Genomic DNA, 27,877 nt, shown 5'->3' with positions numbered 1-27,877 from the left:
CTTAACATTATCACAATATTCATTAGTTTAGTTCAGTGCAATCTTCGTGGAGCTAGTGGTCTCGCTTCATTTAAAATTGGCAACACTGCCGTGTTCAGGTTTCGTACTTTACAATCTACGTCCATACGTTTTACCCTTTCTTTTTAATGCAAGTACTTAGCTAGATGGATGAGGATGTCATGCATTAGAAGGTCTCTTATATACTGTTTGATGTGGCTAGGGTCCAGAAAGTCATGGCATAAAGCGTAACCTTTGCAGAGAAACCTTTCCCCATAAGAACAGTGTAAATATGGGACCATAAAGAGAGCAACCCTGCACATGCACCTTAAAGAAGGATTTTTTTCCCCCACAAGAATTAATGGAATAGAGTCGGGTTAGAGACTATTCCATTAATTAGTTAGTATGTTTCACTTGTAGCTAGCCAAATACAGTACAGAGGGTCCCTTTATAAATACAGGTGCATTCCTAAAGCAACATAGCAAAGTAGCTTTGGGAAATGAATAACCATAAGGAATAATTCGCTTGAGATATGTTCCCAAAATACAGCTCAGATGCACATATATACATTAAATATACCTAAAAACCATGACAGACACACAGAGATAGTGTCACCAACTCACAACTTTGTTGGTTTTGACAAGACCACAATTCAAAGTAATTTGCTTCAAGGTAGATTTTGTTTTCCAGACATAGTGAAGAGCACTAACTTTAAATGTACAGTATGAACAATCCTTTTTGTTTCTGGAATAAAATAATCCATTTACCTCCTAAATTGCTGGTTTTCGGTAACTTGAAAAATGATGCAACAGCGGGGGAAATTTTATGTCGAGTCATCAATTCATCAACAACGTAAGTGCAAAATGACATGTAGCAGGGTGATTTGTAATGGGGACTGGCTGCATAATTTTCACACCTCATAAAGAATTGCACTCGCCACAAACTCGTGAAACATTACAGAATGTTAACACTATTCTAAATAACATAATAGCAATTATAATTTAATGCACAATTAAGTTTTCTATATTTACCACCTTGTAATCCTTACAGGTAAAAGCAGTTGTGTTTGTGTGCAGTGTAACAAAGTATGTTATGCAAGGTAAAGCTTACTATTACAGGGCTGAGCTGGTTTCAATTTAGGGGGTTCTGTTGTTGTGCATGTTTGAAAATTATTAAAAGAATTACATGAGGTATTGCATAGCATTCTGCCAACAACTGATGTATTTAGCCTTTGGAATATACTGCTGTAATATCACTTCGTTCATCTGGAAATGGATTGCCACTTTTTTGCCCTTTGTCTCCATTATTAGATAATTGTAGTTATCTCCCTCAGTCATAACACCTAGTGAAAGAAATCTGTGGTTCATTTATGTCATTTCCATAATCATTGATAATTTTGAATTTTTATGTAGCAAAGATCTCATCTGATACTATATAAGATGGCTTTTAAAGCTTTTTCGTTCGTACTAGAATAAAAAAAAACATGTAGGCAATTTCCTTCATAGTACAGTAATATACAGAAAGTAAGAATAGAGCAAAACGTCCATTCTGATGATTAAAATACATATACTGTATGTTGTTTTTAAAGTATGCTGTGAGTTGCTGAACTTTTTACAGCTGAAGGTCTATGATAGTTTCTTCCAGTTTATAACAGTTTGCACAAAAGAGGAAAACATTTAATATTCTTTTTCATATATTCCATAGTATTTGGGGAGTTTATATGTTCTCCCTGTGTTTGTGTGGGTTTCCTTTAGGTGTTCCGCTTTTCTCCCTCAGTTCTGGTAATAGAAGCAAGACATCTGTTAAGTTTTGGTAAGACATTCTGGTAAGATTACCCCACTTGTGTGTCTGTGTGTGTACACTGTGCTGGCATCCATCTGGGGTGCATTCTGACTTGCACCTGTTGCTTTCCAGGATAGGCTCTGACTCCTCCACAATCCCTGCATTGGATAAACTGTTCAGAAGAACCTATAGGCTTTTAGGCCTGTAGGCTATTTAATATTATGCATGTTGAATGCACTAAGTGTGCATCATTAGCTGCATGAGGTAGTGACAGTTATGTACTAAAGAAGCTGCAGTTGTATAAATCTCAAAAACTGCTGCTGTATGTTAGGAGTCTGAGGAATCAACAGTATTCTCACAGACTGTTCAGGGTAGCTCTTGAAACTAAGGGTGGGCAATGCAATTAAATATAGGCCTCTGTATTCGTTGTTAGACGTGACGCAATATTGTTATGAAGAGTTAAGGAAAGACTGGCAGCATTTGGTGCCTATGTTATGAAGGTTAGAAATGTATTTGCTTTTATTCTTTTCATCACTTTAGCTTTGTTAAAAAAAATCACCTTATAAAGTATGTTTTGATGTCTAGAAAACACTACTAGTAGAACTGAGGAAAACTAAACAGTGCCTTCCAAAAGTCCAAACTTATTTTTACTGTATATTCTAGGAATTTGTATGTGTGATCATGAGGTTAATAGGAAAAAGTGAAATGTAATACTTATTTTTGGATTACTACCTTGGCATATTTGATCATATGTTCAACATGAAAAACATGTTCAACAGAATGATTTCATTTAACTGTATGAATTGAGATACATTCACCTAAAGTATATTTTGGGGTTTAAACATCAGTGTTTGATTAAATATCCCTTTGAGGGCATTGGCTTATCCACTGTGACTTCTCGTCTGTTCTGGAGTTGTTCAGACTACATTTTTTTTTCCTAGACAAACTCGATTATAATTAAATCAAGAGGTTTACTGAATCATTTTCCCTCTTTTCGCTTTGGTTGCATTGGCAATGTTTCTGGTCGTTCCCATGCTACGTTAAGAAGTGGTGCCCAGATAAGCAAATCCTGAAGTATACTGGAGATAATATCAATGCACGATCCTATTTTAAAGATTGGCCCGGCCTCTCTGATAACTTGGGTTGTATTGCGATACGATTAATATTTCCGCCAATATTAATACTGTCGAGAAATTTCTATCGGCCAACTTCACAAGACCTCTCTCCCATAGTCCAATATCGTGTAAAATCAGTGCTATTCTACATTGAATCTTTTCATGTTTAAGGGGAATTTGTCTGCAGTTCATACTTCTGATATTTTCTAACATTAAAAATGTAATTATTTAGTTTCACATTTAGAATTTTTATAAAGGATAATTTCTTGAAAGTGGTCGCGTAATTGTAAAGTTGAAGAACCAGCTTGTACAGTTAGATCATTATCAAAAGAACCATCAGATCTTTGTAACCTGTGCATATTTGGACATTTTTAAATTTCAACCAGAATCTAAACTAAATCCACTGTATTGAGGATCACTTGCAAGACACAGAAATGTAATTTCTAGCTAGAAATGCATCTGTGAAGGTAATTTGCATATTTTAACTATTGTTTATGTATACTGAAAAATCGACCTTTCTTTACAACCCTACTGCACACTTTCCATAATTTAGGATTAAACTGACTGTTGCAGTCATCATGATAATACAGTATACAGGTGTTGGCAATACTTCAGCATTTAACTATTTTTAAGTTATTATTTTCTGAATGAATTCCTGGGCAATGTTTGCTTTTTCAGATTCACATTTTAAGGTTACTGCCTAATGATGTCTTGCCCCAATCACAATGCTTTCATCACATTTATGTTGCTTTTTTCAGAGATCTTGACTCGGTACTTTCATGGCTTAATGTTTGGTAGTATTAGAAGGAGAGTATTTGTAAGTGCAGAAAGCTGAATACCATCTCTATGCTAGTAGTTATTTATCTAATGGTTAAATTTAGGCCTTAGGTAAAGCTTAGTGTCCTTTGTAGTCTTTCAGGTGTACCTCACTGTGGAACTGTGGATTTGTGGTTAAAAAGGCCAAGTGATGAGCAGTATTTGTTTAAACAATATGGTGCCAAGCAATTGGTATGGCTTTCGTTTTTGGTGAAAGGAAGATTACTGTTTATTTGCATCTGAAAGTGAAATTTTGCTATATCTACTCTTCCTTCCTGTCTCGTATTCTCATGGGATTGCTTCAGTTTTATGGTTCATTGAACTTCTTTCTCCCCTAACCTTTCACTGAACTTAAGAGCATGGCTTTCACAACAGTTAGAGGACTGGATCACAAAACTGACAGTTGTCATTGTGAAACAGAATTGCGTAGAAGTCTGGCTATTGCTGGGCAGTCTGAACCCAGGAAATGTTAAGCCTGTTTTTAACTCCTGGGCAAGACTGAGGCTAATCCTTCTTGAAGATTTATAAAGAAGGACACTTGCTGTTTTCCTGTCCAATGAAGAGATTCCATCATTAGTTTTATACTGGAATGGAAGCGTTAACAGTACAGTTGTTTCAGCACAATGATCTTCATCTTTATATAATTAAGGATTCAATAATTATTTGTAATACCCATGAGATTTGTCCCATTGGATTACAGCAGTTTGTATAATGTTCCCATCACCCTCTAGGACCATAACCTTGTTCTTTGGTTACATTTTTCCAAATATCAATCTTAGAAATGTTGCGTTTCCTGAAATACCTGATGGACATTTACACCCCCCCCCCCCCCAGTCATAACAGTCCAGTCAGACAAGCATCACCTGCTTAGTTATGAGAGCTGCTTCTAGAAACAACTTGTTTTTCCTTTAAATGTGGGGAAGTTCTAGCTAAATTCAAGCAGCCTGGGCCATCAGACTTCATATAACTTTTATTCCTTTGACCTTTCCGATCAAAAGATTAAATTTGAGGAAGTGCATAGTATTGCTAATGTGCCATAATTCTTTACCAATTTGAACTTAAATCATGTTGTCAGGGTAATTTGCTTCCTCAATACACTTCCCATTATAAAATGGGAGTGTTATTCATTTCAGAATGTCATTTATTTCTGTTTCATTTAGTTTGAGAGGGAGGTGCAGCATACATAATTGCAAAGCAAACTAGAAAGAGCTGTTTACTATTCCATAAGTAATGCCAAATGATTAAAGCAAGATTACGAACTTGTAAGCACAACATTTCTTCTTGAATGTGATCAACATTTTAGATTCCTGTATTTCGTAACATTATCACCCAGCCGTCTGCATGTACTGTATATAAACTGATAATGTATGGCTTCAGAAAGACTACCCTCCACACTAACTTGTCTGTTCATATTATTTATGAATTTGTACTAGTAACAATGGAGGAAACTTAACGACTTTGTGTCAGATTTTGATATTTAAACAGGCGTAAATAAACATACTGTAAGTGATAGTTTTATCATTTAGAAAAATCTTAACATTTAGAACACAGAAAGTCAACATTGTTCTCTTCCTTTGGCGCTTTTTATTTAATCGATTTAATTTAAAAAATTGAGAAAACCATAAATGTTAGTAAGCAAGAAATGATCTTCATAATCTTAGAGATCTAGGTTATAATTTTGAGTCATGGATATAAATAAATGTATCTAATTGGTAAGGAGAATTTCTTTTCCGATTAAGCCAAAACGTCGGCAGCACTTCAACTCATCGCCTACGTAACAAGTGTCCCATCTGGTAGCTTCATAGTCTCAATATTTTGAAATTTGATGTTATTACCGACAAAGCTTACCTAACAAGAGGTTTCTGATCAGGAATCCTACTTTCAGATTTCTACTTTCATTTCTTTGGTACATGGAATTTGGAATTGTATGTTCCAGATTTGGGAGATAGAGCTGCCTTTAGTTAATCATACTGTATAAACATTTTTTGTATGGATACTTTTTTAATTCATTAATTCAGTAAAAGAACAGAAAGATGCAAAGTGTGCACATTAATGCAGTGTATTTATATATTAGGGTTAAAATACATTAATTTGCTCAATATTATTCTAGATATTGCTGAATTATTGTGAAGTATAGGTACCACTGTTAGTTGTTTTTTTTTACCCTGTCTTGGGTTAACCCAATTCTTAGTCATTATGGTCTTCTGTTTTTTAACATTATCCAGTGGCACACTGATTGAACCATCTGAGTTAATATTTTCTTTCTTCAAAGATTTTGTAGAGTTCAAATCAGCTCTTGTACATTTCAAATTTGAAAGATAAAAGCAAAAGAGTACATTAAGCAACATTACACAGAAATTGCCCTAAGTATTTGTATGTGCTATAAAATATCCAGCATATGCAGTTGATTATAAACAGATTTATTTTTCTCTAACCACAGAAATGGTAAGTAAATACTCACATTTTAATACATTTAAGGTTCATTCAACTTCAGTAGGTTAATGCTTTTACCTGGGAATGAATAAAGATGATTAAACTCTCATTCCTGCTGATTTATAAATGTGGCCACAAGATGTGCATCATACCCATAGAAAATGGACATGTATATATCTAAGCTAATATTTTTTTTCTTTTACAGAAAGAAAGGACAAGCCCATGTTATAAAACTAACCAAGACCTTAACACAAGTCCTTCTCCAGTAAGTGGAAAAAGGTAACATTTTGAAAATGATAGTACTTTACTATATAGTAAATAAAAAAAAGATACTACGATCCCAGAAAAATGTCAATGCTTGTCAAAAGAAAATCAGAAAAAAAATGGGAGCAATATGAATTTTTATTATATTATAAAATGGTTATGTATAGATAATTAATTTCCTCTCACTTTTGGGTATCTATGTAGTAGGGAGTTAATTGAATAATAACTATTTTTGTTAGAATTAAGGCTTTCTTTTTATTAAGGTTTTTTAATTGTGTATTTGGATTATAGGTGTAGAATTCTGGGCTTCTAGGCTTATAGGAAGTAGGATTCTGGAATGCACATGTTGTGTGTATGTGTAATTGGATATCTCTTGTATAGTTTTGTAAATTGTTAATTTTATCCTGTCAAGTTGATTTATTTCTCTAACCCCAAAACTGGTCTGATGAATTAAAAATAAGTCACTTTTTGTTACATTATTTAAGGTGCGCTCAGTAGGTTAATGTTTTTCATTGGACATGAATAACGATGAATGGTGTCAAATGCCATGTGTGCCTATTAAATGCCATGGCAAAAAAGTATGATGAATAGTATGATAAGATGATGTCCTCTAGTATTGTGAAAGAGACTGCTCCTCAATGTATCTTGTAAATAAATGGAACAGTCTTGAGTGTGATGTTGTCACTATGCAGTTTAGCCGTCTTGTAAGACAGTGGCCTGGCGACTGGGGATCTCGAATGTTCTCGTGGTATAATTTTCAGGGCTGAGGCCACCTTTATAGTGGTTCCAGGGTCTTGTTACAAGACAATGCATCTTTTGAAATAATCTAGGACATCTATAATGGGACTGAATTCACAGAATATCACCAGCAGTTGATGACCTGTGATTTTTCTCTTTTTGAAAAAAAAACAAAAGATTCTCATCTGGCTTGGTTAGTTAGGTGAGTGGGGAAAACATTGAGCTGGCTGCAGCTACCTGTATGTATGTTTGCCCAATGAAGTCGCAACATTCTTTAAGACATACTCAACATTAAGTTATTGCAATTTTGACCTGTTGCTTTCACATAATTTTATGAGTGACTTTATTCTTTTAAGTAATATTTTCATATATTGTGTATATATACATTGAATGTGCATGTACCTAAGCAGATTAGACTAATTAAAACCCAGAAATTCACCACAGTGATAAATCTTGAATTGCTGCTTTTCACCATGCGTATCTCAACAGCATGGTTGAGATTTTGTGGGTTACAGCTAGCTGAATATCAGTTGTTTTGGTCAGCACGGACCTTTACAATGTTGCTTCCCACTTAACATTTTCAACACGGTTAGGTCTGTCTGAATTTGCACGTGTCTACATATTTCATGTATAGAATGAGATGAAAACAGCATAAATAGTCATGTTTATGGGATTGTTTATCCTGGTTATGGCCATGCACATTCAGTTAGTGTCAGACAAGCATTCTTATTCTAAGTCTTTTTTATTTCTTCAATAATTTGCAGTTTTGTTTGCTTGGCAAGCAAAATATCTTAATGATCCAGCAGAGTTTCAACATCTATGCATTTAACATTTGCAAATTCACTTCTACCTGATTTGGTCTGGCCAACAGGGGCTTGGATAAAACCAAACAGAAGGTTAACCTTTCAAATTAGTGGTGCTGCAGACTAGGATCTTGAGATGGATCTTGTTATTTAGTGAACCTTTTTCAGCCCCCTGCCCAAGTACCTACTATCCAGCATCCGCCAGAGTGGAGAACGACAAGATTTACAGTCTCACAGACAGTTTTATTGCCCATTTCACTACAGTGGGGCATACTAATCACAGAGGCAGAAAGATAGAGGGACTCATGTTATTTTAACAGATTACTATAACTTAGTGATTAATGTTGTTTCTTTTACTTGATCAATGTTTTTTAAAATAACTTCAAGCCACTCCATTAATACTTTAATTATCAAATAAGGGAGGGCTATGTATGTTGTTTAACCTACCTACTATATACTCTAGTACTTTATGTAACGGTATAGAGGTGGACTTGGTTTATGCAGATTTGACTATTCACAAAAGTTCTCTGCGCTGAACCTTCATGAATGTCAACACCCTACTGTATTTTATTTACCACAGTGTGAGCAAGAAGCACACGCATCTGCCACAAATAGGAAGAAAAAGGGCATTAAACAAAAAGGTTGAACAAAGAAGTAGTCTTTTGTCACTTTCACTCTACCACATGCTTACCCGCACTAAAAATGGAACTGTCTGAATTCTTCACACATTCTTGCAATTCTGTATACTGAACATGAGACTGTACAGAGTGTACTGTGAAGGACAAATTATTCACAGAGTCTGGTGAAGGTTTTATTATGAGCTGCAGACCTGGCAAATTCTCTCCACTACGTATTTTCTGAATATTTAAAAAGGCAGGGCTCCCTATGTTAGGAAGTGCAATTATCATTCATTATTTGCATATCTTCATAAAACTGAAACACTTATAACCGATACTGTAGCAGAGAGACATTTCTGTAAGATTAGTGATTGATAAATAGCAACATCTGACCTTTACTCTCTAATGATGGGAGGATCGAAATTGCTTATAGTTTTCCATAAGCCAAGGTTAGCAGTGAAAACAACCTTAGCAGTACCATTTTGAAAATGGAGAAAGACCATACATGACTCAAGTGTCAAAGATTTGTTGTATCAAGCTTTTTTTTTATTAAGAATAGTAAAAATGCAGTTTATTAATTGGATTGCTTTCAAGACATAGTGAAATGAGCTGTTTTCTTGTACACTGGTGCAGTCATTTTTTGTGAATCTTGTCACAGTTAAGCTATACAGGAAATGTAAAAGCATTTAAAATTTTACCTTTTGCACTTCAGCTCATGCCTTGTGTATGTTAACCAGTACACGAGAGACAGGAAACTGTTATGCATCTGCAGTATCCATCTAACACTGGTAACCACACAAAATAAAATGCTATTGTTTTCACATCCTCTTCTAGATGAAATAGTTAAGCTACATAGCAGTGAGTCCTCCATAACTCAGTTTGTGCTAAAGGGTTTCTTATTATGTATATGTGCATACAGTGCCTTTCAAAAGTATTCATCTCCTTCTAATGATGTCCCATTTTACTATTTTGTTGATTACAAATATGTGTATTTTGTAAGTAAATATTTTTAATCCAAACTTGAATTCTAAAAAATGAACGCTTTTATGAGCAGTAGAGGTCAGCAAAGAAAGTCAGAAAACATGATAGTTTAATGTATTTTCATCCCCAAATTGTTACCTAGTGGAAGTCCTTTTGGCTACAATTATGAATCTTTTTGCATACCTCTCTACAAACTGTGCACACCGGGATTGTATATCTTTCACTCATTCTTTGCAAACCTGCTCAAGCCTTGCAATAATGAGACATCACTGGAAGATGGTGAATACTTATGCAAGACACTGTGCATAGACTAATTGGCATTTAAGTATGCAAAATTGCTAAGGTCCTTTTATGCGTTATTGTGATTTTTTCTGCTCATTGTTTTGAAATTTTGCATATACTTTTTAAAGTGAAATTTTTTATTTCACCATAGAACAACATAATCTTTAAAAGCTCAAGCATTGTAAAACTGTTAATTGTAATTTATATTAGCTGCAAAGGAACAAGTAATAGGTTTATTCCATGCTGAAAAAAAGAAGAAAGAGAACACAACGTTTCGGCCGTGGAGCCTTCTTCAGGTGTGGCACCTACTTTTGTGATCGGAGGCTCCATGTTCTTGTATATTTCATAAAGCAGAAACTGGGGGGCTCATTTCAGTCTGAGGAGCTCAAATACTGTTGTTTGTGTTCAGTGTTACTTCTAATGAAATTCTAATCAACATTGATAAAGGAGGCTTTATTTTGCTATTACACAAACCGTATTTTGTGTTTTCAATACAATGGCTCCCTCTTGTGGAGAGTTGGTGATTGTGGGTTGCACAGTAATGATTTTTTATTTTATATAACTAAAAAATGTTTTATGTTTACACACACTATTAGCAATTTAAGTGAAAACAACTCCATTGTGCATGCAATTTAAATCTGGTATTTTATTGGAATTTATAATATTTCTGTCTTTATCCTTAAAAAAATAGTTTGCTTATTTTGGTGTAAATTGCAGTATATAATTATTCAGCATGTCAATTCAAATATAGTGGTGCTTAATGGTCCAAATTGTCCATGCAAACTATGAAAATGCTTGAGTGAATGTGTCCACTTAGTTTATTGTACATATACAGTATGTAGGGTATAACTTATTTTACAAAACTTGTCATTTATCAGTTGGACCGCATTGATTAGATAAAAATAGATGGTCATTTAAAATCACAAAAATACACAAAACAAAAGGATGAGATTAGTACTGTTGAAAGGAAGTCCCCTGTAATAAGAATGTGAAGGAAAACAAAGACTGGAATGCTAGCATGCAGTTTACGCTTTGACAGAGAAATAAATTAATGCACGGATGTTTTCCTGGAGGTAGTGACCATCCTTAGATATTTGACAAAAAACATGAGTGGTGGGACAATTGTCACAACAATTCCTCCAGCAAGTCACCAGAGAAAGGATTGTTTACTGCAGTGTGTTAATTTGCACATAAATAAGAACTGATCAAATCTTACAATCACAACTACTGTATGCTGTGAGCATTGTTTGTACTTATTCAAGCATATACAGTTTAACTGCACTTCCTGAAGTACTCCTTGGCAGCTCATAATGAAATCTTTAAATATATTTGAAGTGTATTTTAAAAATGACTAATGACTTCTTCAGTGGCCCAATTATTGTTGACCTGTTATATACATGATCATTTTAACTTTAGCCACGTGGTCTATGTTGGTTAAGACCCAGTAACCATGTACTACACCTGTTAAATCTACATGCATGTTCTTGTAAGTTGTAGTATTTAAATGCGATTTAAAAAGAACAGTAGGATGAGCGTTTAATATGCCACTTTTAGAAGAGGCTATGTGGACCTGTTGATGCTCAAGGATTGAAATATAGGTCAGAAAATTTGTTGGGAAAAAGTCCAGGCAAAAACAAAAAATCAAAAAAACATTAAAAACTAGCAATTCATAAATTGGTTTGTATTTGTAGCAGAAGTAATCAATTATAAACTTGGATTAAAGAACCAGCTTGATCTTAGTCTTACAACTCCTAGTTATACAACTTGAGAGACTAAGTATTTGTAACGGTACAATAAATTGGAGGGAGGTGTCAAGGCTTTGTGCTGAAGGAAGTATATATGAGACTTCCTTTCTATGATTCATTTTCCTGTTTTGTTCAAACTATTACATCCTGTTTACTTCCACAACTGTCATTGACCTTTACTGTACCTGCCACCTCAGTTGAGTAAGCAGTTCCTGTGAGAAATGGCGCTGCCACATAAATTATGTAATTGTGTTTTTAAAGCTTATATTCAGTTTGAATTGCACTCTCCATTTTTTAGTATTCTATCCCTTGGTATTCAGCTAATTTGCTAAAGCAGCTCAATTTGACTTGTGGTATGAGATGTTCAGTGGGTACTTCCCCTTTTGATTTGACTTGAATTATTCTCCAGTTACCTTGGTGCTGTTAAGTATAGCTTTGTCACTCCCAGGATTTTGTTACATGTTTTATCTATTACACGGTGCTTTGAAACTATTACGTGGTAGTAGTTTCCTAATATGAAACTTTTTTTTTTTGCGGAATTGCCAAAAAAAATGCTTAAAAAGGTGTTACAATTGTGCTTTAAGAAATAATGTTTGTATAGCTATATTAATTATCTTTCTTGTATGACGAGTTCAAAATATTGGGCAGCAAGGAAGACATCTTAGTGGCCAAATGTAGCTAGTTTAGACATGTGTCATATTATAAGCCAGTTGTGACCCTCAAGCAATGATGCACAACTGGTTAAGCACTATGTACTGTAGTAAGGGTTAGGATTACTTATTTCATCTTTCCACTGTTCAGCGAAACTGCCACTTTTGAAACCTGGTGGCCAGTGACATTGGAGAGGAATTTGCCACTCCTCCAGTCAGCGTTACCTGTATTGTCAGGTGCTATGGGGATTGCAGTGTCAGATTATGAACTGGTGGGCTTGCTGGAGAGGTATGGTTGCACATTTTACCCTAAGTAGAGGATCTGCCATCGAGAAGCCAAGCTTTAAAAAAAAAAACAACTGGCAATTTCAAATTGGGTGGAGTTACAATAAAAACATCCAATTCCAGATTGAATAAATAAAAGCAATCACAAATGTAGTATTGTATATAACATTTGTTAGTTTTTTTATTATTCAGTACAGCAGAATAAAATCTGATCTGTAGCCAAAACCTGTCAACTGACTTGTTTAGATATCTCGGCATCACCACTGCAGTCAGAACAATGAAACGCTGTGTAGCCTTCACATCATTGCATTAACAATTCAAAGGCTGCCTGTACCTTGTGGCCATTCTGCGTGCATGTCGTCTTTAATTAAAACTAACAAAATCAGATCGCTATAGCTCAGCATGAAAGACGCCAAAGCCTAATGCTATAAAAGCCAAGCAAAAAAAAGAGTAAACAGCTTGGCTTTTGGAAGCCAGCAGGGTTTTCAGTTGATTATCTGAATACTCTGTGTTACTTAAAAATAGAGAGGACTGTCTGCCTAAGATGCCTCGTTTTGATGCCAAGGACTGGATTTTTTTTCCATTTTTGACACTGCCTTTTCACGGTCTGTGCATACTCTTGTAAGGTTCAACTATGAAGAATCTTAATTGTCTAATATTTCAACTTTTATATGTTGTATGTTTTAGATATAATAGACAAAAACCAATCTGACTATAATATATATAAAGCTTGTGTTCAGTTTTAAAAATGTATTTTCTGGCTTTGGAATGAACCTGTGATAACATTCACAGAGTCTGGCAGGCAGTGTTTGGTTCAGTTAGTAGGGAAGTAGCTTAGAATTGTTAAAATGTGGTTTAATAAGCAGTTTTACAGGGCTGCCAAAGTTTTACAAAATGTAAAGATGTAGACATTTGAACCTTAGAGGGTTGCAATTAGAAGGCATAGAGGTTTATTTTATAAACTCATCAGACCTTACAAGTTTTAAGAATATTGAATGTAGATGTATATGCTATTTTTATTTTAATCTTTATTTGGATAGTGGACTGCATAATTTTTAAGATGTTCAAGCTGAATAAGTCATTTAAAATCTGTTGCAATGAAATGCACATGAAACTCATTCATCACAGTACTAAGATTTGCACCTCTGCCTAATTCAGGACACTGCTTTGGGATTGAAGCAAAATGTTGCGGTAGAAAAATCACAAATTGCATGGCAAACTGTAAGTGACAACTTCATACTGGTGTTTAAATCAGTAATTTCAGTGTTTCTTAATGTTCTTTTCTAGAAGGTGTGTAAGTAACTCCCATTTCAATTAAGCTGTTCCAGCATAAATATTTATACATAACCATAGACGGATCCGTCACTGCCTTGGAAATCTGCACTGCATTTTATGTTGCATTCCGGCAAATGTTTTAATCATCTCTTTAAGTATTGCACCAGTATCCTCTTGATCCAACCGTTAAGTTTGAAAGTATTTTCTAATTAAACAAATTAATGAGATAGCGCTGCTTGCAATAATACTGTTAATATTCATACAGCAAAATGTATTAATTCCATCAGTTTTAAGCAGCAAAATCAAAACACAACACCACAAACTTAATATCATAAGAAATATGACAACCTGAGCTTCACAATGGTGTTTTTTAAAACCCAGTGGCATTATCTTTTTTTATAAGACCATTGATCTAGTGCTGCTGTTCAAAGATGCTCCACTGATAATGTGCCATTTGGACAGTAAAAATATACTGAGAACAGCAAAACCATGCCAAAAAATATAAATACTAATGTCCTTACCATGTAATATAAAAAATTCTATCCACCTTTGATACATACACAAAAATGAACTAATGAACTTCAGTATGGCTGATGATAACCTAGGGTCCTAAGGTTATTTTCAAAATGACCACCTATAGAAAATATTATTTAGTAGAAATAGATTAATTAATTCAATTTAAAGATGAGGGAGGTTTATAGGTATCCTGAGCATTGAATCAAGTAGAGATCACTCGGAATCTTGTCAGCTGGTACACTCTAGAAAAAGGTAGCAAGGAGCCTTTTTTCCCCATCCTAAACACGTTAAATAGCCTCTTTAGCACTGCCTGTAGGCCAACAATAGTAATAGTGATGTTTTTTTTAAGTCTTGATGGCTTTTTTTAAATAAAAAGCCAAGCAAAACGGGTACTGCCTTTGTAAAAATTCTGCATGATTTTTTAAATTTTGTTCAGTCTCAAATTTTTGTCCTAAGAAATTAGAAAATGGAGAATCTGGCATCCTAAGTGTTTTACACTTCACTTTTATCATTGAAGATTTTTTTGTCCTGAGTATTTCTTTCTAATATGTGTACCGAGTAAGACATAGCCAAATTGGAAGGTTCAGACTTGATGTCCAAGGGGTTACCTTGAATTCAAGACCCTAACCAGGAATGTACTGTGTATACTTTCCAAAATAATTCGACATAATTAAGGATACATCCATTCCAGATGGATAGTGCCTTGGTTGCCTATGTGGGCTGTGGCTACCGTTTTATTTATCTCTCTTTTTTTTTGTTACATCCATGGTTTAAAATGGTTTTGGTTTAACATATTTAGAAGTTTTGACCTTCATCTTGTCCTTATAGTAGATTAAACTAATCTCATTTAACAACAAAGAAAATGTACTTATTCATTATTTCATAAAAATCAGTCAGCATTCAAATGTTAGTGTGAAAAAGTAAGTGCACTTTGATTCAGAAACTTGTCAGCCCATTTTACCAGCAATAACTTTACCAGCAATAACTTGAATTAAATGTTTCCTGTAAAAGTTGATGAGTCTGTCACCTCACTTGGGAGGAATTCTGGCCCAGTCTTCCTTACAGAAGTGCTTCAGCTGTGTGATGTTTGAGGGCTTTCTTGAATGCACAACTCTAGTTAGGTCCCACCATAGCAATCTCTATCTGATTACCATCTACCCACCATGTTGGATGGTTGGTTTGAGGTTCCTCTGGTTAAAGACAGTGTTTGTTTTTTACCAAACCTGTCATTTTACATTATGACCAAACAACTCCACTTTTGGCTCATTTGATCACATTGTTCCAGAAGTCTTGTTTTTCATTCAAGTGCTGTTATACAAACGTAAGACGTACAACCATGTTCTTCTTGGAGAGCAGGGGTTTCCTCCAGGCTGTCCTTCCATGAAAGCTGTTCTTGTGCAATATATTCCTGATGTTGGATTCCTGAATTCTGACATTCGCCATAGTGAGAGAAGCATGTAGATTCTTGGATGTAACTTTCTTTGGGATTTCTAGGAGCATATGCTCACATTTTGTAGAGTATATGGTAGGATAGTCACTCCTGGATGGACTGGCACTGCTCTTGATTTTTCTCCATTTGTAAATTCTTTCTTACTGGGGAATGATGGACTTCTATTGTTTGGAAGTGGCTTTGTAACCCATCCCAGACTGATAATTCTTTCTCTAAGACTGTCAAAGATTTATTTTGATCTGGTCATGTGTTATAATTGGCAAAGTTAATGATTATATATAAACAGTACAGGCAGAATCACTTCTTGTAACTAATCATTTGCATGTTTTGGTACACCTGGGGCGGAGCAGTGGCTCTGTGGCTAAGGATCTGTGCCTGTGACTGGAAGGTCTGGAAGGTTCAAATCCCGCAGCTGGCAGAGGAATCCTGCTCCGTTGGGCCCCTGAGCAAGTCCCTTAACCCCAACTGCTCCAGGGGCGCTGTACAATGGCAGACCCTGCGCTCTGACCCCAAGCTTCTCTCCCTCTCTCTGTGTCTGTCTCATGGAGAGCAAGCTGGGGTATGTGAAAAGACGAATTCCTAATCCAAGAAATTGTATAGGGCTAATTAAGCAACATTACATTACATTACCTGATTCTACATGCCATCTTAACTGGGTGAAGCTTTTTCATACAGAGATATTGAATGCGGGCTTATTTATATTTCAAATAATAATTCTATTTTGTTATTGTATGTCATCTGGCAGATGAGGTGAGGACTAGGTAAAGGTAAAAAATGTATAAATATTAGACCATAAATTCTTAGTGGTGTAGTTTTTTACCACACCTTCATAACTGAGTCTGATTAGTACTGGGAGGGGAAACTTCCAATAAAAGGTTTGTGGGATTGGATTACCCAATAGGTTGAACTGAAGCATTTCCAAGCCACTTCCCCAATATGTTAACGGGGCACTGAGGTGTAGGCTGTGCCTTCCTGCGAATACTTGGTCATTTAACCTTGCTGCTCTGGCTAAATTCTACTCTATAGTCTTGCACAGTGTAGTCTGCTATGGCATTTTCTCACTTCTCCACTTAATAAAGCTGTGAAACAGGGCTGCTGCACGTCACTCAAGTGGGTCTTTCATTTTACTGGTGGTGCGCTCTCTCCTGTTTGTATTTGAGATCCTTTATGATTAAAAGCACTACATAAAAATAAAATTGTATATGTTCTCCACTAAAAATATGATGATATGTGGAATGCTGTGTTATTTGTTCACTCAGGTTCCCTTTATATAATACTAGATTTTGTCTCAACATCCAGTGTCACAAATATGCAATAATAGAGGAAATCGGGATGGGGGCACATACATTTTCACGGCACTCTATATCACTAAGACCCACACGAAGCTCTGATAAGATTAATGGGTGAAAATGTGCAAAAATTCAGAAATTCTGAAAGAGGGCTAATTATTTTGTTCTTTACGGTTCCGTAAAACAGTTACTATCATGTGCAGAACAAAATCACCATACTTAGACCGAATAATAAACTGTGACACTGTTCTCCTGAATTTTCAATATGCAATATACACAACTAATTCATTTCACTTTCCTCATGACATACATATTGTCCTAAAGCATTAAGTTTCATTGCATGGGTATAGAGTTTAGCTTCATATTTTGTAATCCCACACCTTCATCAATACACTGATGGAATAGCCATTCTGATTTACCAAAATAATGTGCTCTTGTGGAACTGCATTAGAATTGATAGGTCAATTACTTGCCACTTCTGATTAGAAAGCCTGATTAATTGAAAAATAAGTGTATAAATGAAACCAAAAAGTCAAAAGGAAAAATATAGTAGCCTTCATTTTCAAAATGAAAAAAATAGAACATTTGTTATTATCTTGGAATAAATATACAAACTTTGTACTTATGCACATAACCTATATTCAGAAAACTGTGGTGAAAATGCATGGTGGGTGGTCAGTGGGAGAAATCCAAAAAATCAGAGTGGTTCCCTTGAACTCACTGAATTAGTTGGTGTTGATACAAACTGCTTGCTGTATCTCTTTAATTACAAAGAGCAAGATAAGAACATCCATACTTGTTTGTTTACTTTTTCATCAGGAAGTGAAGCTATGTAAAAGCAGGTAATAAATTCTTACCGAATGTAAGGCTAATGGTTGTAATGAAAATGCTAACATAGACATTTCTATGATTTCCCATGTTCTTGAACTTGACTACATATTCCCTGTTTGCCACTTATTTGGAAGAATGTTACAGCAGCATGGATTTGTGACTGTGCCAGAGTTATACACTGAGGCTTTTGTACCTATCCGTTACATAATTGCAGTAAAAGTACTGCTTTTTAGCTTTTGAACAATAAATGTACAGCACTGCTCATTCTTGTTAATTATTTCCAGTGGCCACAAGAGGCTGCTCACAGCCTATTATGTGACAACTGTAGATGGGTAGCTAGAAATATCAAATTTTCAAATAAGCTTCTTCCACTTATTAAAACTATGATGCAGGATTGTAGATATTCTCATAAAAATTCACATATATGAAACGCCAAGTTTGGCACTATGAGAATGATTTTGTTGTTGATAGCGTGCAGCAGTAAATGTTAAGCACACCAGTGATCAACTGTTGCATCTTCCGTTATGAGCTTTTGCTGGTGTTGACAAGTTAAGAGTGATTATTATCTTATTACTGCATTAGCTTTAAGGTTATGTTATAATCCTTGGTTACCAGCATAATTCTTTTAATCAGTAGGTTTCACTATGGCAATAAAACAACTTGGGAAATTATCAAATGAAAACGAGGTTAGGCATTTGAAAGAAAACAAATGGCATGGTTGTTAACTGCAATATTTACTGCACAAATAGACATGAGCACAAATGTGTTCAGCATTGTTTATTATTCAGGGTTATTTTTTTGTTCTCTGCATAGGCTGTAACTGAAGGTATACATTGTTAGTCTTCATGCTGTTCCTGCTAGTTCTCGCTGTGCAAGAAAGGATACTGCAGAGGGCAGTCTCACATTTTATTTTAAACCTGAACTTTCTATTCTTTGTAGTTGTATGCTTTAATAGGCCCATGTCAAAAAGGGTAAAATGTCTGCAGCACAGGAAATCCACTGAGTTACATTGCAAGGTTGTCAAAACAGCTGCACAATGTCCACTTTCATGTAGGTATTTGGCCTCAGTATTCTCGCCAAACAATAACCTGTGTTCTTTACACAATATGTCTACTGTGGCAAGACGCTTCTTGCATAATGAAATTGATTGCCGATGTTTAACACAGCGTGCTCCTTGTATGATTAATCACCATGTAAATGCTACATGTGCCATGTGGAAAGAGCTGGTGTGGTTCAAATTAAACTCTTAGTGCTACTGGTACCCAATGTCTTAGTTCAGTGACGCAGTTCAAATTTGTTTTTTAATGAAAGACTAGAAAGGAGGCAGTTACCATGTGTTTAAAATTAAGCTATTGAAGAGGTCTACATCAGTTTGCCAGATTTGAGGTTTTTATGCGTCATGCTGGTTCCTAAATATTAGAACAGGCTCTTTAATTTTGCACTGAAATTCTGAATACTAAGCACATGCAGTAACGAAGTATGAGGAGACACTGGCAGTTCTGTACAAAGAACAGAAATAAACCAGAATTTAGAAAATGGGTAAAATAAAGTAATTACAAAGTTGACAATGACAATCGTACAGATGTAAAATTAAATGTAGAAAACTGTTACCACTGTGCATTGATTTAAACCTTAATTCTATGATGCAGTGTATTTTAAAACCTGCTGCAGCTATTGATACAGTGCCACTGTTTGCTTACTATCCTGTTTTCAGGAGCAGTTTGCAGTTTTCAGCACTTTGATGTAGTCTTTGATGTAAATTCAGGGTTACTAATGTTGTGAGATATCTGAATTTTCAAAAATACATTTATTCAAAGTATAAAAAATGAATTAATTGGCCATTGTCAAAAATATCAATGAACATATCCAAGACATTTGCTGTAAATTAAAAAAATGCACCAGCACAATACTAACAGCTGCCTTAGACCCCAAGGTTAAAATGATTTAAAATGAGTTACTTCTTTCTTTTGTGAGGATAGAAATACAGTCTCACACACACAAAGACCAGTTCACTTTACTTGGAATCATTTCTTTTCTAATTGAAGTGTATACTAGTGCATATTAGTGTTTGGAGAAATTATGCTGGGACATTTACACCGTGTATTTCTATTTACAAATTAGTACATTTATGAACACAACATGACTGAGATCTGTTTAGTAGTTCAAGCTGGTGTTTTAAAATTCCCATGCTTTATTTTGGGAGGTCTTTTTTATTGAATCAAGATGCTTAATTGAATTTATGGTTTCTGGCTGTTGTTGAGGAATAGTTTTCATAGAGTGAAAATTCTTTAAAAAATTCCTCCTGAAGTCTAAGGTTCAGTGGGTTCTGTTAGCGTCAGAAAGTAAGATTAAAAGGATGCATTTCCACATGACCTCACCGGAAAGCTTGTAATGGCAAGTGTATGCATTCATAACATATGGACACTTCATGAGTGCATCTTTACTACAAAGAAGGCTGCACTATGTTAATTAGGTTTTAATAATGTACTTTACATTAGCAAATGGAAAATTAAAGGAATACACGTGTTTACATACTGATTTCAGTTTCATGGACATGTACTTATAAATAACTGGGCTATTCATTTTCTAAAGCTTTTACGTATTTTCTTAGTGTGTGAATTACACACTTCCACCCGATTTTAAATACTAATTGGAAAGGGTCTTTGAACATTGTACTCAGAGGTAGGTTCTGAAACCTTTCTGAATGATACATCATTGGATTTTATTTGAAGGCTTGTCTTTCTAATGAACAGTAAATATAGAAGTATACTCAAAGTACTTGGGGGTGCAATCACAATAGAGACAAGTGGAAGCAGAAGGAATGACAGTTCAGAGATTATTTAAATTCTTAATTAACAAACGTTGAGGAAATATGCATTTGATTCTAATGATATATTGTCAATGCATAGAGGCTCCATATTTGTGCTTTAAATAAAACCTGTTGTATTTAGCTCTTGGTGAGAGTGAATTTATAATCGTTCTTAAAAAGACGAATACAGTATGCTTAGACAATTTCATATTGCTACCCTTTTTAATCCATTAAACAACTGTGATATAAGAATGAAAGCTACATATAATAGTCTTAAAGAATGTTATTGTTCTCTATCATATATAAATGTACCATTTTTTTAATAATAATGTTTGTGTAGATGTTTTAACTGGGTATTAAAACAGTACTCCACAACTGAAATATAATAAAAAGCAGTTCTTCATTTACACTTTTTTCAGAAAAATATGGAAAGTGTTAACATTAATCTAATATCCTGAAATTAGAGAGTAATTTTCTGCAGTGTATATTTAAAAAAAAAAACTGATATGTTGTGCAGTGCTGCCTATACCCTTATACTCAGCCATTGTAAGTATCACCGAGACTGACTTTTTTTTTCATTTAATTTTTTTTTTTGTTATATTTCAATTAGGTTTGCTGGAATGGGTAATCTTCTTAAAGTCCTAACAAGGGAAATAGAAAACTATCCACATTTTTTCCTGGACTTTGAAAGTAAGTTTGAAGGAAGATTACTGGAGGGTAAAAAGCATTACTTGATTCCTTTTAATCACATGGTTTAGATCAGTGATTCAAGCAAAGGCAATTTAGGATTGAGCCATCATCTCTTCCTCCTCAGAGAGCGGTGCTGACCCAGGAAAAGGTTTGATTTACTGTCCACAATACTGTACACCTATCTTCTTGCTTTTCTCTTTCAGAAACCAAATGGGGAATCTCTTAAAAGTTCTCACTTGTACAGAACTTGATCAGGGGCCAAACTTTTTCCTTGACTTTGAAAGTGAGCAGAGCTTTTGCCTGGCTTGGATTGTTGTATTTTAACTATTAACTACTTGCATGTGTCTTTGTTACACTGGGTTGCAAACAGCTTTACAAAGTCTAGTAAACATAATTCAGAAAGCCACGTTCATATGACCTTGAGCAGGGGGGAAACCAAAATCTTTATTCATTAAAATATGAGATATCTTGGTACCACCTTTATTAACATAATATGATCTTGATAGTGATCAATTAAGCTCCTCTAACAAGCTAGTGTAGTTCATTGTGTTGACATACACCCAAATTATTATTATTTTTTTGTAATTTTTCATCAGCAGTAGCTCATCTCTCCTGAGTGACTGCAGCAGAAGCATAAGAGTTAATTTTTATTGATCAAAACTGGTAATAGCACTCATAATTCACAGATTGGTCAGTATCTCACTAGAGTGACTCAGAGAACACATGAGGTGTTCTGTACCCAGAACTCTCTAATTGCTGAAGATTCTATAATGACGCTATCAAGTCACTGCCCTGGGATGTCCAAGAAATGTCCAGTGCATGTTATGCATGATTATTTCTGTGCTGACAGTTTTTGGTATCCTATAGCGGTCTTCCAGATGAACAAGGCAACAAAATGAACTTGCCTTGAGGCTCTTTGAATTAGCACCCTAACATAATGCCAAAATTTAATTTCATACAGAATTCGTCTTTTAGGAAGATGGGATTCATTTATTGCAGCACAGAGAATGACATTGAATAAGGAAATAACAGTTGGTTTTAATGTTGAAATAATTTTATATAAACCTAAATGACATGCTGAATCTAAGGCAGATTGTTTGTTAGCTAGTGAGATGAAAGTGCACATGTAATAGGAGAAAAAGTAACATGTGCAAAATGAAGACAAAGATTTACAAATGTCTTAGTATTATAAGATACTTGAAAAAGATTTTTTTTAATTGGAAATGATGTAACAGAATGACTTAAAATTTTTGCAAGTTACAGATCGGTATTGAGTTTATTTGTTGAAGTTTCAACATGTTAAGCGCATTGAAATCTAATTTTTGGTTGGGTCATTAATCATGATAAGAATTATTTAACAGACTTCAACAGATTGTTTGAACTGACGGATAACACTGAAAAGTCACCCATAAGAACCTTTTACCTAACTCTTATCGTAACTAGAAAGAAGATAAAAAAGAACTAGAGGCATTAAGAGTAAACCTGGATAAACATGGTATTGATTCTCTGACTGTTTTTATTGATATGAGTGGGAACAACAATTTTCTGCAACATACTACATATTGCATATTATTTAAATGACCTGTTAGGTCACTGTTCTCAGAAGAAAGAAGATTACTTTTTAAGGTGACTGCAACGTCATAGTTTAATAAAGTGTTTAGTGAGTCTGCTTTGTAATCTTATGTTTTATTTAAACTTCATGGTAGCTGTTAAGTGGAATTGTTTCCCAACACCTTTACAGATAGTGGTGGTATTGCTACTACTGATGAAATGTATTAATGGTAATAAGTATAATACTATTATTTTGGAATTTAGGTGGCTACTAAATGGTTATTGGAGTTAAAACAAAAATCAACCTAATAAATATTACAAAAGATGTGGCTTTGTTTTGCTGTTTGTATACCCCTTTTTATATACTGTATTTGCATGTATGTAAACTGTACTACTTCATACTAAAACTCGATGATCGGTCTTTATACCTTTTGTCTCTAGAACAGTGTAAATGTAATTGAATTGTAATGCAAAGCTGTTTCCAAAGAGATCTACATGGTCCACATTTTATCGTTTTTCATAAAAAGTGCCTAATTGAATTATGTGAAGGCTTAATTTAGTTGCCATTTTTCACATTCAAAATGACTATGATTCTTGTGGATCTTATGTATTTTATGAAGCGTGTATTTATAAATGACTTTCCTCACATGAAACTGAATGGAATTCCTACAACCGTGAAGACAACTAAAATAAAACCTGACAATCTTGCATTATAATCGTCTTGTTCATGTATCTGTATAATGTTATGAATGACATTTAATTGTGCTCTGAAGTGTAGATCAATAATATAAAGTGTCTTGAATTAGCTAAGAACTTCCTGGAACTTGGTATCACAATTTTATTTTAGTTTCTTTCTACACCTTTTCAGAGAAAGCGTAGTTGGTGAGTTATTAGACTCATGACTGATAACTGATGGGTTCAAATCCCCACCACTAATACCGCTGTTGCCTTGAATGAGGTACAGGTAGTGGACAAAATCCATGGAACCACCATTATAAAGTGTTTTAATAGGGCATTGGGCCACTAAATGCAGCCAGTACAGCCCGTATGTGCAGTGACAGAATCTACCAATGTCTGGAATTCTGCAGTAGGGATGTGGCTCCATTCTGAAGAAACTGACTGGTTGATGGAAGTGGGGGAAAAAAAATTCCATAGTATTTGTACCAGAATATCCCATAAATGCTTGATTGAATCTCTTGACTTATCTCGTGCTTATTCAAAACATTGGGCAACCACCCATCTGGACGGGGTTGTCCTGGAAGACACCCCACTCTGCTGGAGAAAATAATCGGGATGAAGATGATCACCCAGTACAATTACTCAGTGATGAGCAACAACCTTAATCTAAAAAAAAAAAGAGTGCACCCAAACCATGCCAGGAAAATGTGGCCCTCAACATTACAGAACCACTGTAGGAACCAAGCACTTGGGGCTGTAAAATTCTTTGTTCCCACACATTTGTTGAGAACATCGTGGAGGATGATTAATCTGACTGCATCATATTTTTCCATTGCTTGATAGTCTATTGCCTGTGCTGTGTCTACCCCATGACTTGCAAACTTGCATTGCGAGGTGCGATTAATAGTTTGTGCACTGCAAACCGTCTGTGGAGTTCTTAGCAGCATATTATTTGATGAAACTAGCTGCTCAGGCACCAGATTTACATTTAAAATCAATTGATCTACGATTGCTCACATGTTTTGCCTTCCGCTTAATCACAGTCTTGGAGAATGTGCTTTTGCCCACTGTTGTCCTGTGCCAATGATGTTGTGCCATGCTGACATCACCTTAGACACTGTTACTTATGAAACATAAGCAGGTTGAGCTGTCCTGATCATTGAATGTCCTTCCAAATGCTCCCTAATAATCACCATTCTTTGAAAGTCAGAGGACTCCACTTGCAGCCATGCTAGCCGTAATTGTAGGCAACTAGCCCTGTCCAGCATTTGTATACCTGATTCTGCACATGCTGAGATGTTATTAGGTTAACTTTGGTTAGCCATTCTTGTATGGAAGCTCTTGCTTTGAATATACTTGGTTTCCTTCATTTACCAAGATATTGTCATTTTATTTTGTCCACTAACCGTACTGGTTGCACTTGTTAAGATGTTCCACTATACACTTTACATGCAAAATCATCAACATTTAAGGATTTAATTGAAATTTGGGTTTGCAGGTTTTTGTTTTTTTCCTACAAAGTTAGTTTTCCGGAAAGCATGCATTACTGGTTTGAATCATCATCAGTTTGTGTTCTGAGCATGCATGGAAATTAAAACTGCGGTTTTAATAACAAATAATACTAAGATCTATTTAGTATAATATGCATGTTACATGTTTAATTTTGGTTAAATTCAATACAACTCTGTTCCATTGTGTGTGACTCATGTACAGTAGATGTACATATTGGAATGCTTAGTGGTGCATGGATTTTGTACAGTGATGCCATTTCTATGTGATGTATAAAATGTTTTAATTGCTGCTTTGCTTAGCATGTTTCATGTATGCTGTCAATACAATTAACAACTTACATGGCCCAAGGTACCTCAAACTAAATTATTTAAATCAATGTACGATAGAACAAATTACAGTTGTAGTGTTGTCCAATTTCATAAGCCAATCTTTGTACAACCAACAGAATACTAATACTCATTGTATTTAAAAGCAATTATAAAGAGGATAAACAATAGCAACAGCTCCTGTTCATGCAATACATAAACTTTATATAATGCATAACAATTCAGTTGAAATTAATAAAATAGTCAACTCGAATGGTGATTTACAATGATTCAACAGTGTTTTCTAGATTTATTTATTAGAACAAGAAGTTTTTCACCTATCCTTTCTCAGTACTATTTTTCCAGTTTACTGAGTAAGCTCCACACTATTTCAATTTCCAGGAGATAACTGTCGTAAATTTGGTTTTAATTAACTTCCCTTTAATGTTTTCTGCATCTCCATTCTTAATTATAGTGAAAAGAGGAGGAAATAGTCTGAGTTCTTATCTATCTTGAAAAGTCCAAGTTGAAATGACCTATATCAAGAACATTTTTCCAGTGACAAATCTATACACATTTTATAAGTGACCTTCCCATTAGCTCTAAAGTTTTTCTTTTGATCATTGTTTTTTTTTCCCATTCTTTTTGAATAACTAGCTAAGCTCACTGATGGTTAAATCAGAGCTGCGGAGATCATGTCGTTATTTTTTTTTGTACATACCAACGTTGGCCTGACAGGAATGTATACATTGATTACACAGGGGATGTGACTCTCCCTGAAAACACTAAAAGCTCACAAGGTCTTTTGAAGTTGCAAGGGTTGCTGTTGTGCTGTAAGGTTAAGAGACACTAGCCAACTCAATCCCATCCATGGCTGCTCTCAGCCGACTGTGTATCTTCAGTTGGAAAATCAGTCAGAGTTGGTTCCAAGTGGCAGTATGGGTAAAGGGGCTCAACCTGTATCCTAAAATACATTTACTGAGTAAGCTACTCTGATGACTCATGTTTATTTTAATAGAATATTGTATACCATTAGTGAAACTGGGATGTAATTCCATGGCTGAATGAACATGTAGTGTAGCTGTGATTGCTCAGCCTTATAATGGGCTAACACTGGAAAAACCTGAAACTGCAAAAACAAAAAGTCAAATTATTAGACTCAGCTGAAGGTCAGCACAAGGCAACAACCCACAAGTGTCTTGTCACATAGAAATGCAAGATTACTAACCCTCTTCACAAAGAAACCATTTTATTGATTGAAGTCATGTGACATCATACATTAACTGTTACAGATTCGCCTGTGGGTTTGATTTAATGAGCTACTAAGACAGACTTGCCTTTGGATCGGAGTGGGTCAGAGGCAGTTTTCATTGCATCAGCACCAACATTAATAGGTTGAATTGAAGAATACAGTGAATGAAAAAATACAATTCCTTTAATTGTTTGAAAATGATGCTATTTGTCCTTTAATAGGATCTGTCCTAAGAATTCAAGCATCTAGGGCAATGTTGGGTAGTGAAATCAGGAGCAGGAAAATGAAATATACTACAGAAAAAAGTGTTATGATATCACATTCTTTTAATCATACCTAAATTGAATTGTGTAATATTTTCAAATTGCATAATTTAGGGATATATATGTTCTTGTTAAGTACTGATATTTGTTGCCTCTTAGATGCACAGCCCACAGACTGTGAAAAGGAAGTGTGGAACCAAGTCAATGCAGTGCTACAGGACTCTGAGAGCATTCTGTCTGGCCTCCAGGCCTACAAGGGAGCTGGGCAAGAGATAAGAGAAGTATGTCTTCTGCCGCTACTATTCTTACAAAACATCTTTCATCCTTTTCTTTTGTGGACTGTTTCAAAAGGCTCCTGGGCTCTTACATCTGCCAAAAAGTGATGTAATCTGTGGAAAGCAAAATCTAGCTCTGCATTAGTGGTACAGTTGGTTACATTTTCTTAAAAAAAAAGTCATAGGGTCTCCCTTCATCCTAGGTTAGGTTATCACAGGCCTGAAATCTTTTAAAGCTGGTATTAGCCTAAAGGTTGGTTAAGTGAAAATAGAGGTGTATTTAGTCTTTCCTTCTTTTAGTTCTTTTAGAGCTAAGTATTTTCATAATCATGTAATAACCCACTCTATATTCTAAGCCAAAGTGTCAGTTAGTATTTAGGCTTTTTTTTCATGCATTTGTTCTGCTACCCATTGCAAGTCAGACTTTTACCAGTTGCACAAGTTCACTACAATTGTAGTGATGTAAATTATGCAGTTTTATTAAACATCTATAATGACATGTTTGCCTTAGGCATCTTGGCATTGAATATTGGAGGACAGGCATGTGTAACTATCGAGAAATCACAGGTACGACAGTCTCTCTTATTTAGTCATTATATTAATAACATTATACAGTACTGTGAGATGTGCAGGAGAGACATCTGTCCATTGGGAGACAGGAGGAAATCAATCG

At 35.0% G+C, this 27,877-nt stretch overlaps 1 protein-coding gene across 12 annotated transcripts in view; it reads left to right on the top strand.

Moving 5' to 3' along the window:
- Positions 1-27,877, top strand: part of fam49a (family with sequence similarity 49 member A) — a 57,556-nt gene that overhangs the window by 20,350 nt on the left and 9,329 nt on the right. Inside the window, exons 2-5 of one of the 12 annotated variants that reach the window (XM_088625628.1) lie at positions 6,353-6,408; positions 21,289-21,368; positions 21,493-21,651; positions 27,089-27,210. In XM_088625628.1, coding sequence (XP_088481754.1) covers positions 21,299-21,368; positions 21,493-21,651; positions 27,089-27,210 — 351 coding nt within the window. In that variant the 5' untranslated portion in view covers positions 6,353-6,408; positions 21,289-21,298. Of the gene's footprint in view, positions 1-6,348; positions 6,423-21,288; positions 21,369-21,492; positions 21,652-27,088; positions 27,211-27,877 lie in introns of all 12 variants that reach the window. The other 11 variants (XM_088625627.1, XM_088625631.1, XM_088625626.1 and 8 more) reach the window with 11 other exon arrangements.

This window comes from Lepisosteus platostomus, chromosome 3 (genome assembly GCF_059453375.1).
Source record: "Lepisosteus platostomus isolate fLepPlt1 chromosome 3, fLepPlt1.hap1, whole genome shotgun sequence".
Taxonomy (NCBI): Eukaryota; Metazoa; Chordata; class Actinopteri; order Semionotiformes; family Lepisosteidae; genus Lepisosteus; species Lepisosteus platostomus.
Note: the sequence above shows the minus strand (reverse complement) of the source record. Positions and strands in the feature narration are given on the sequence as shown.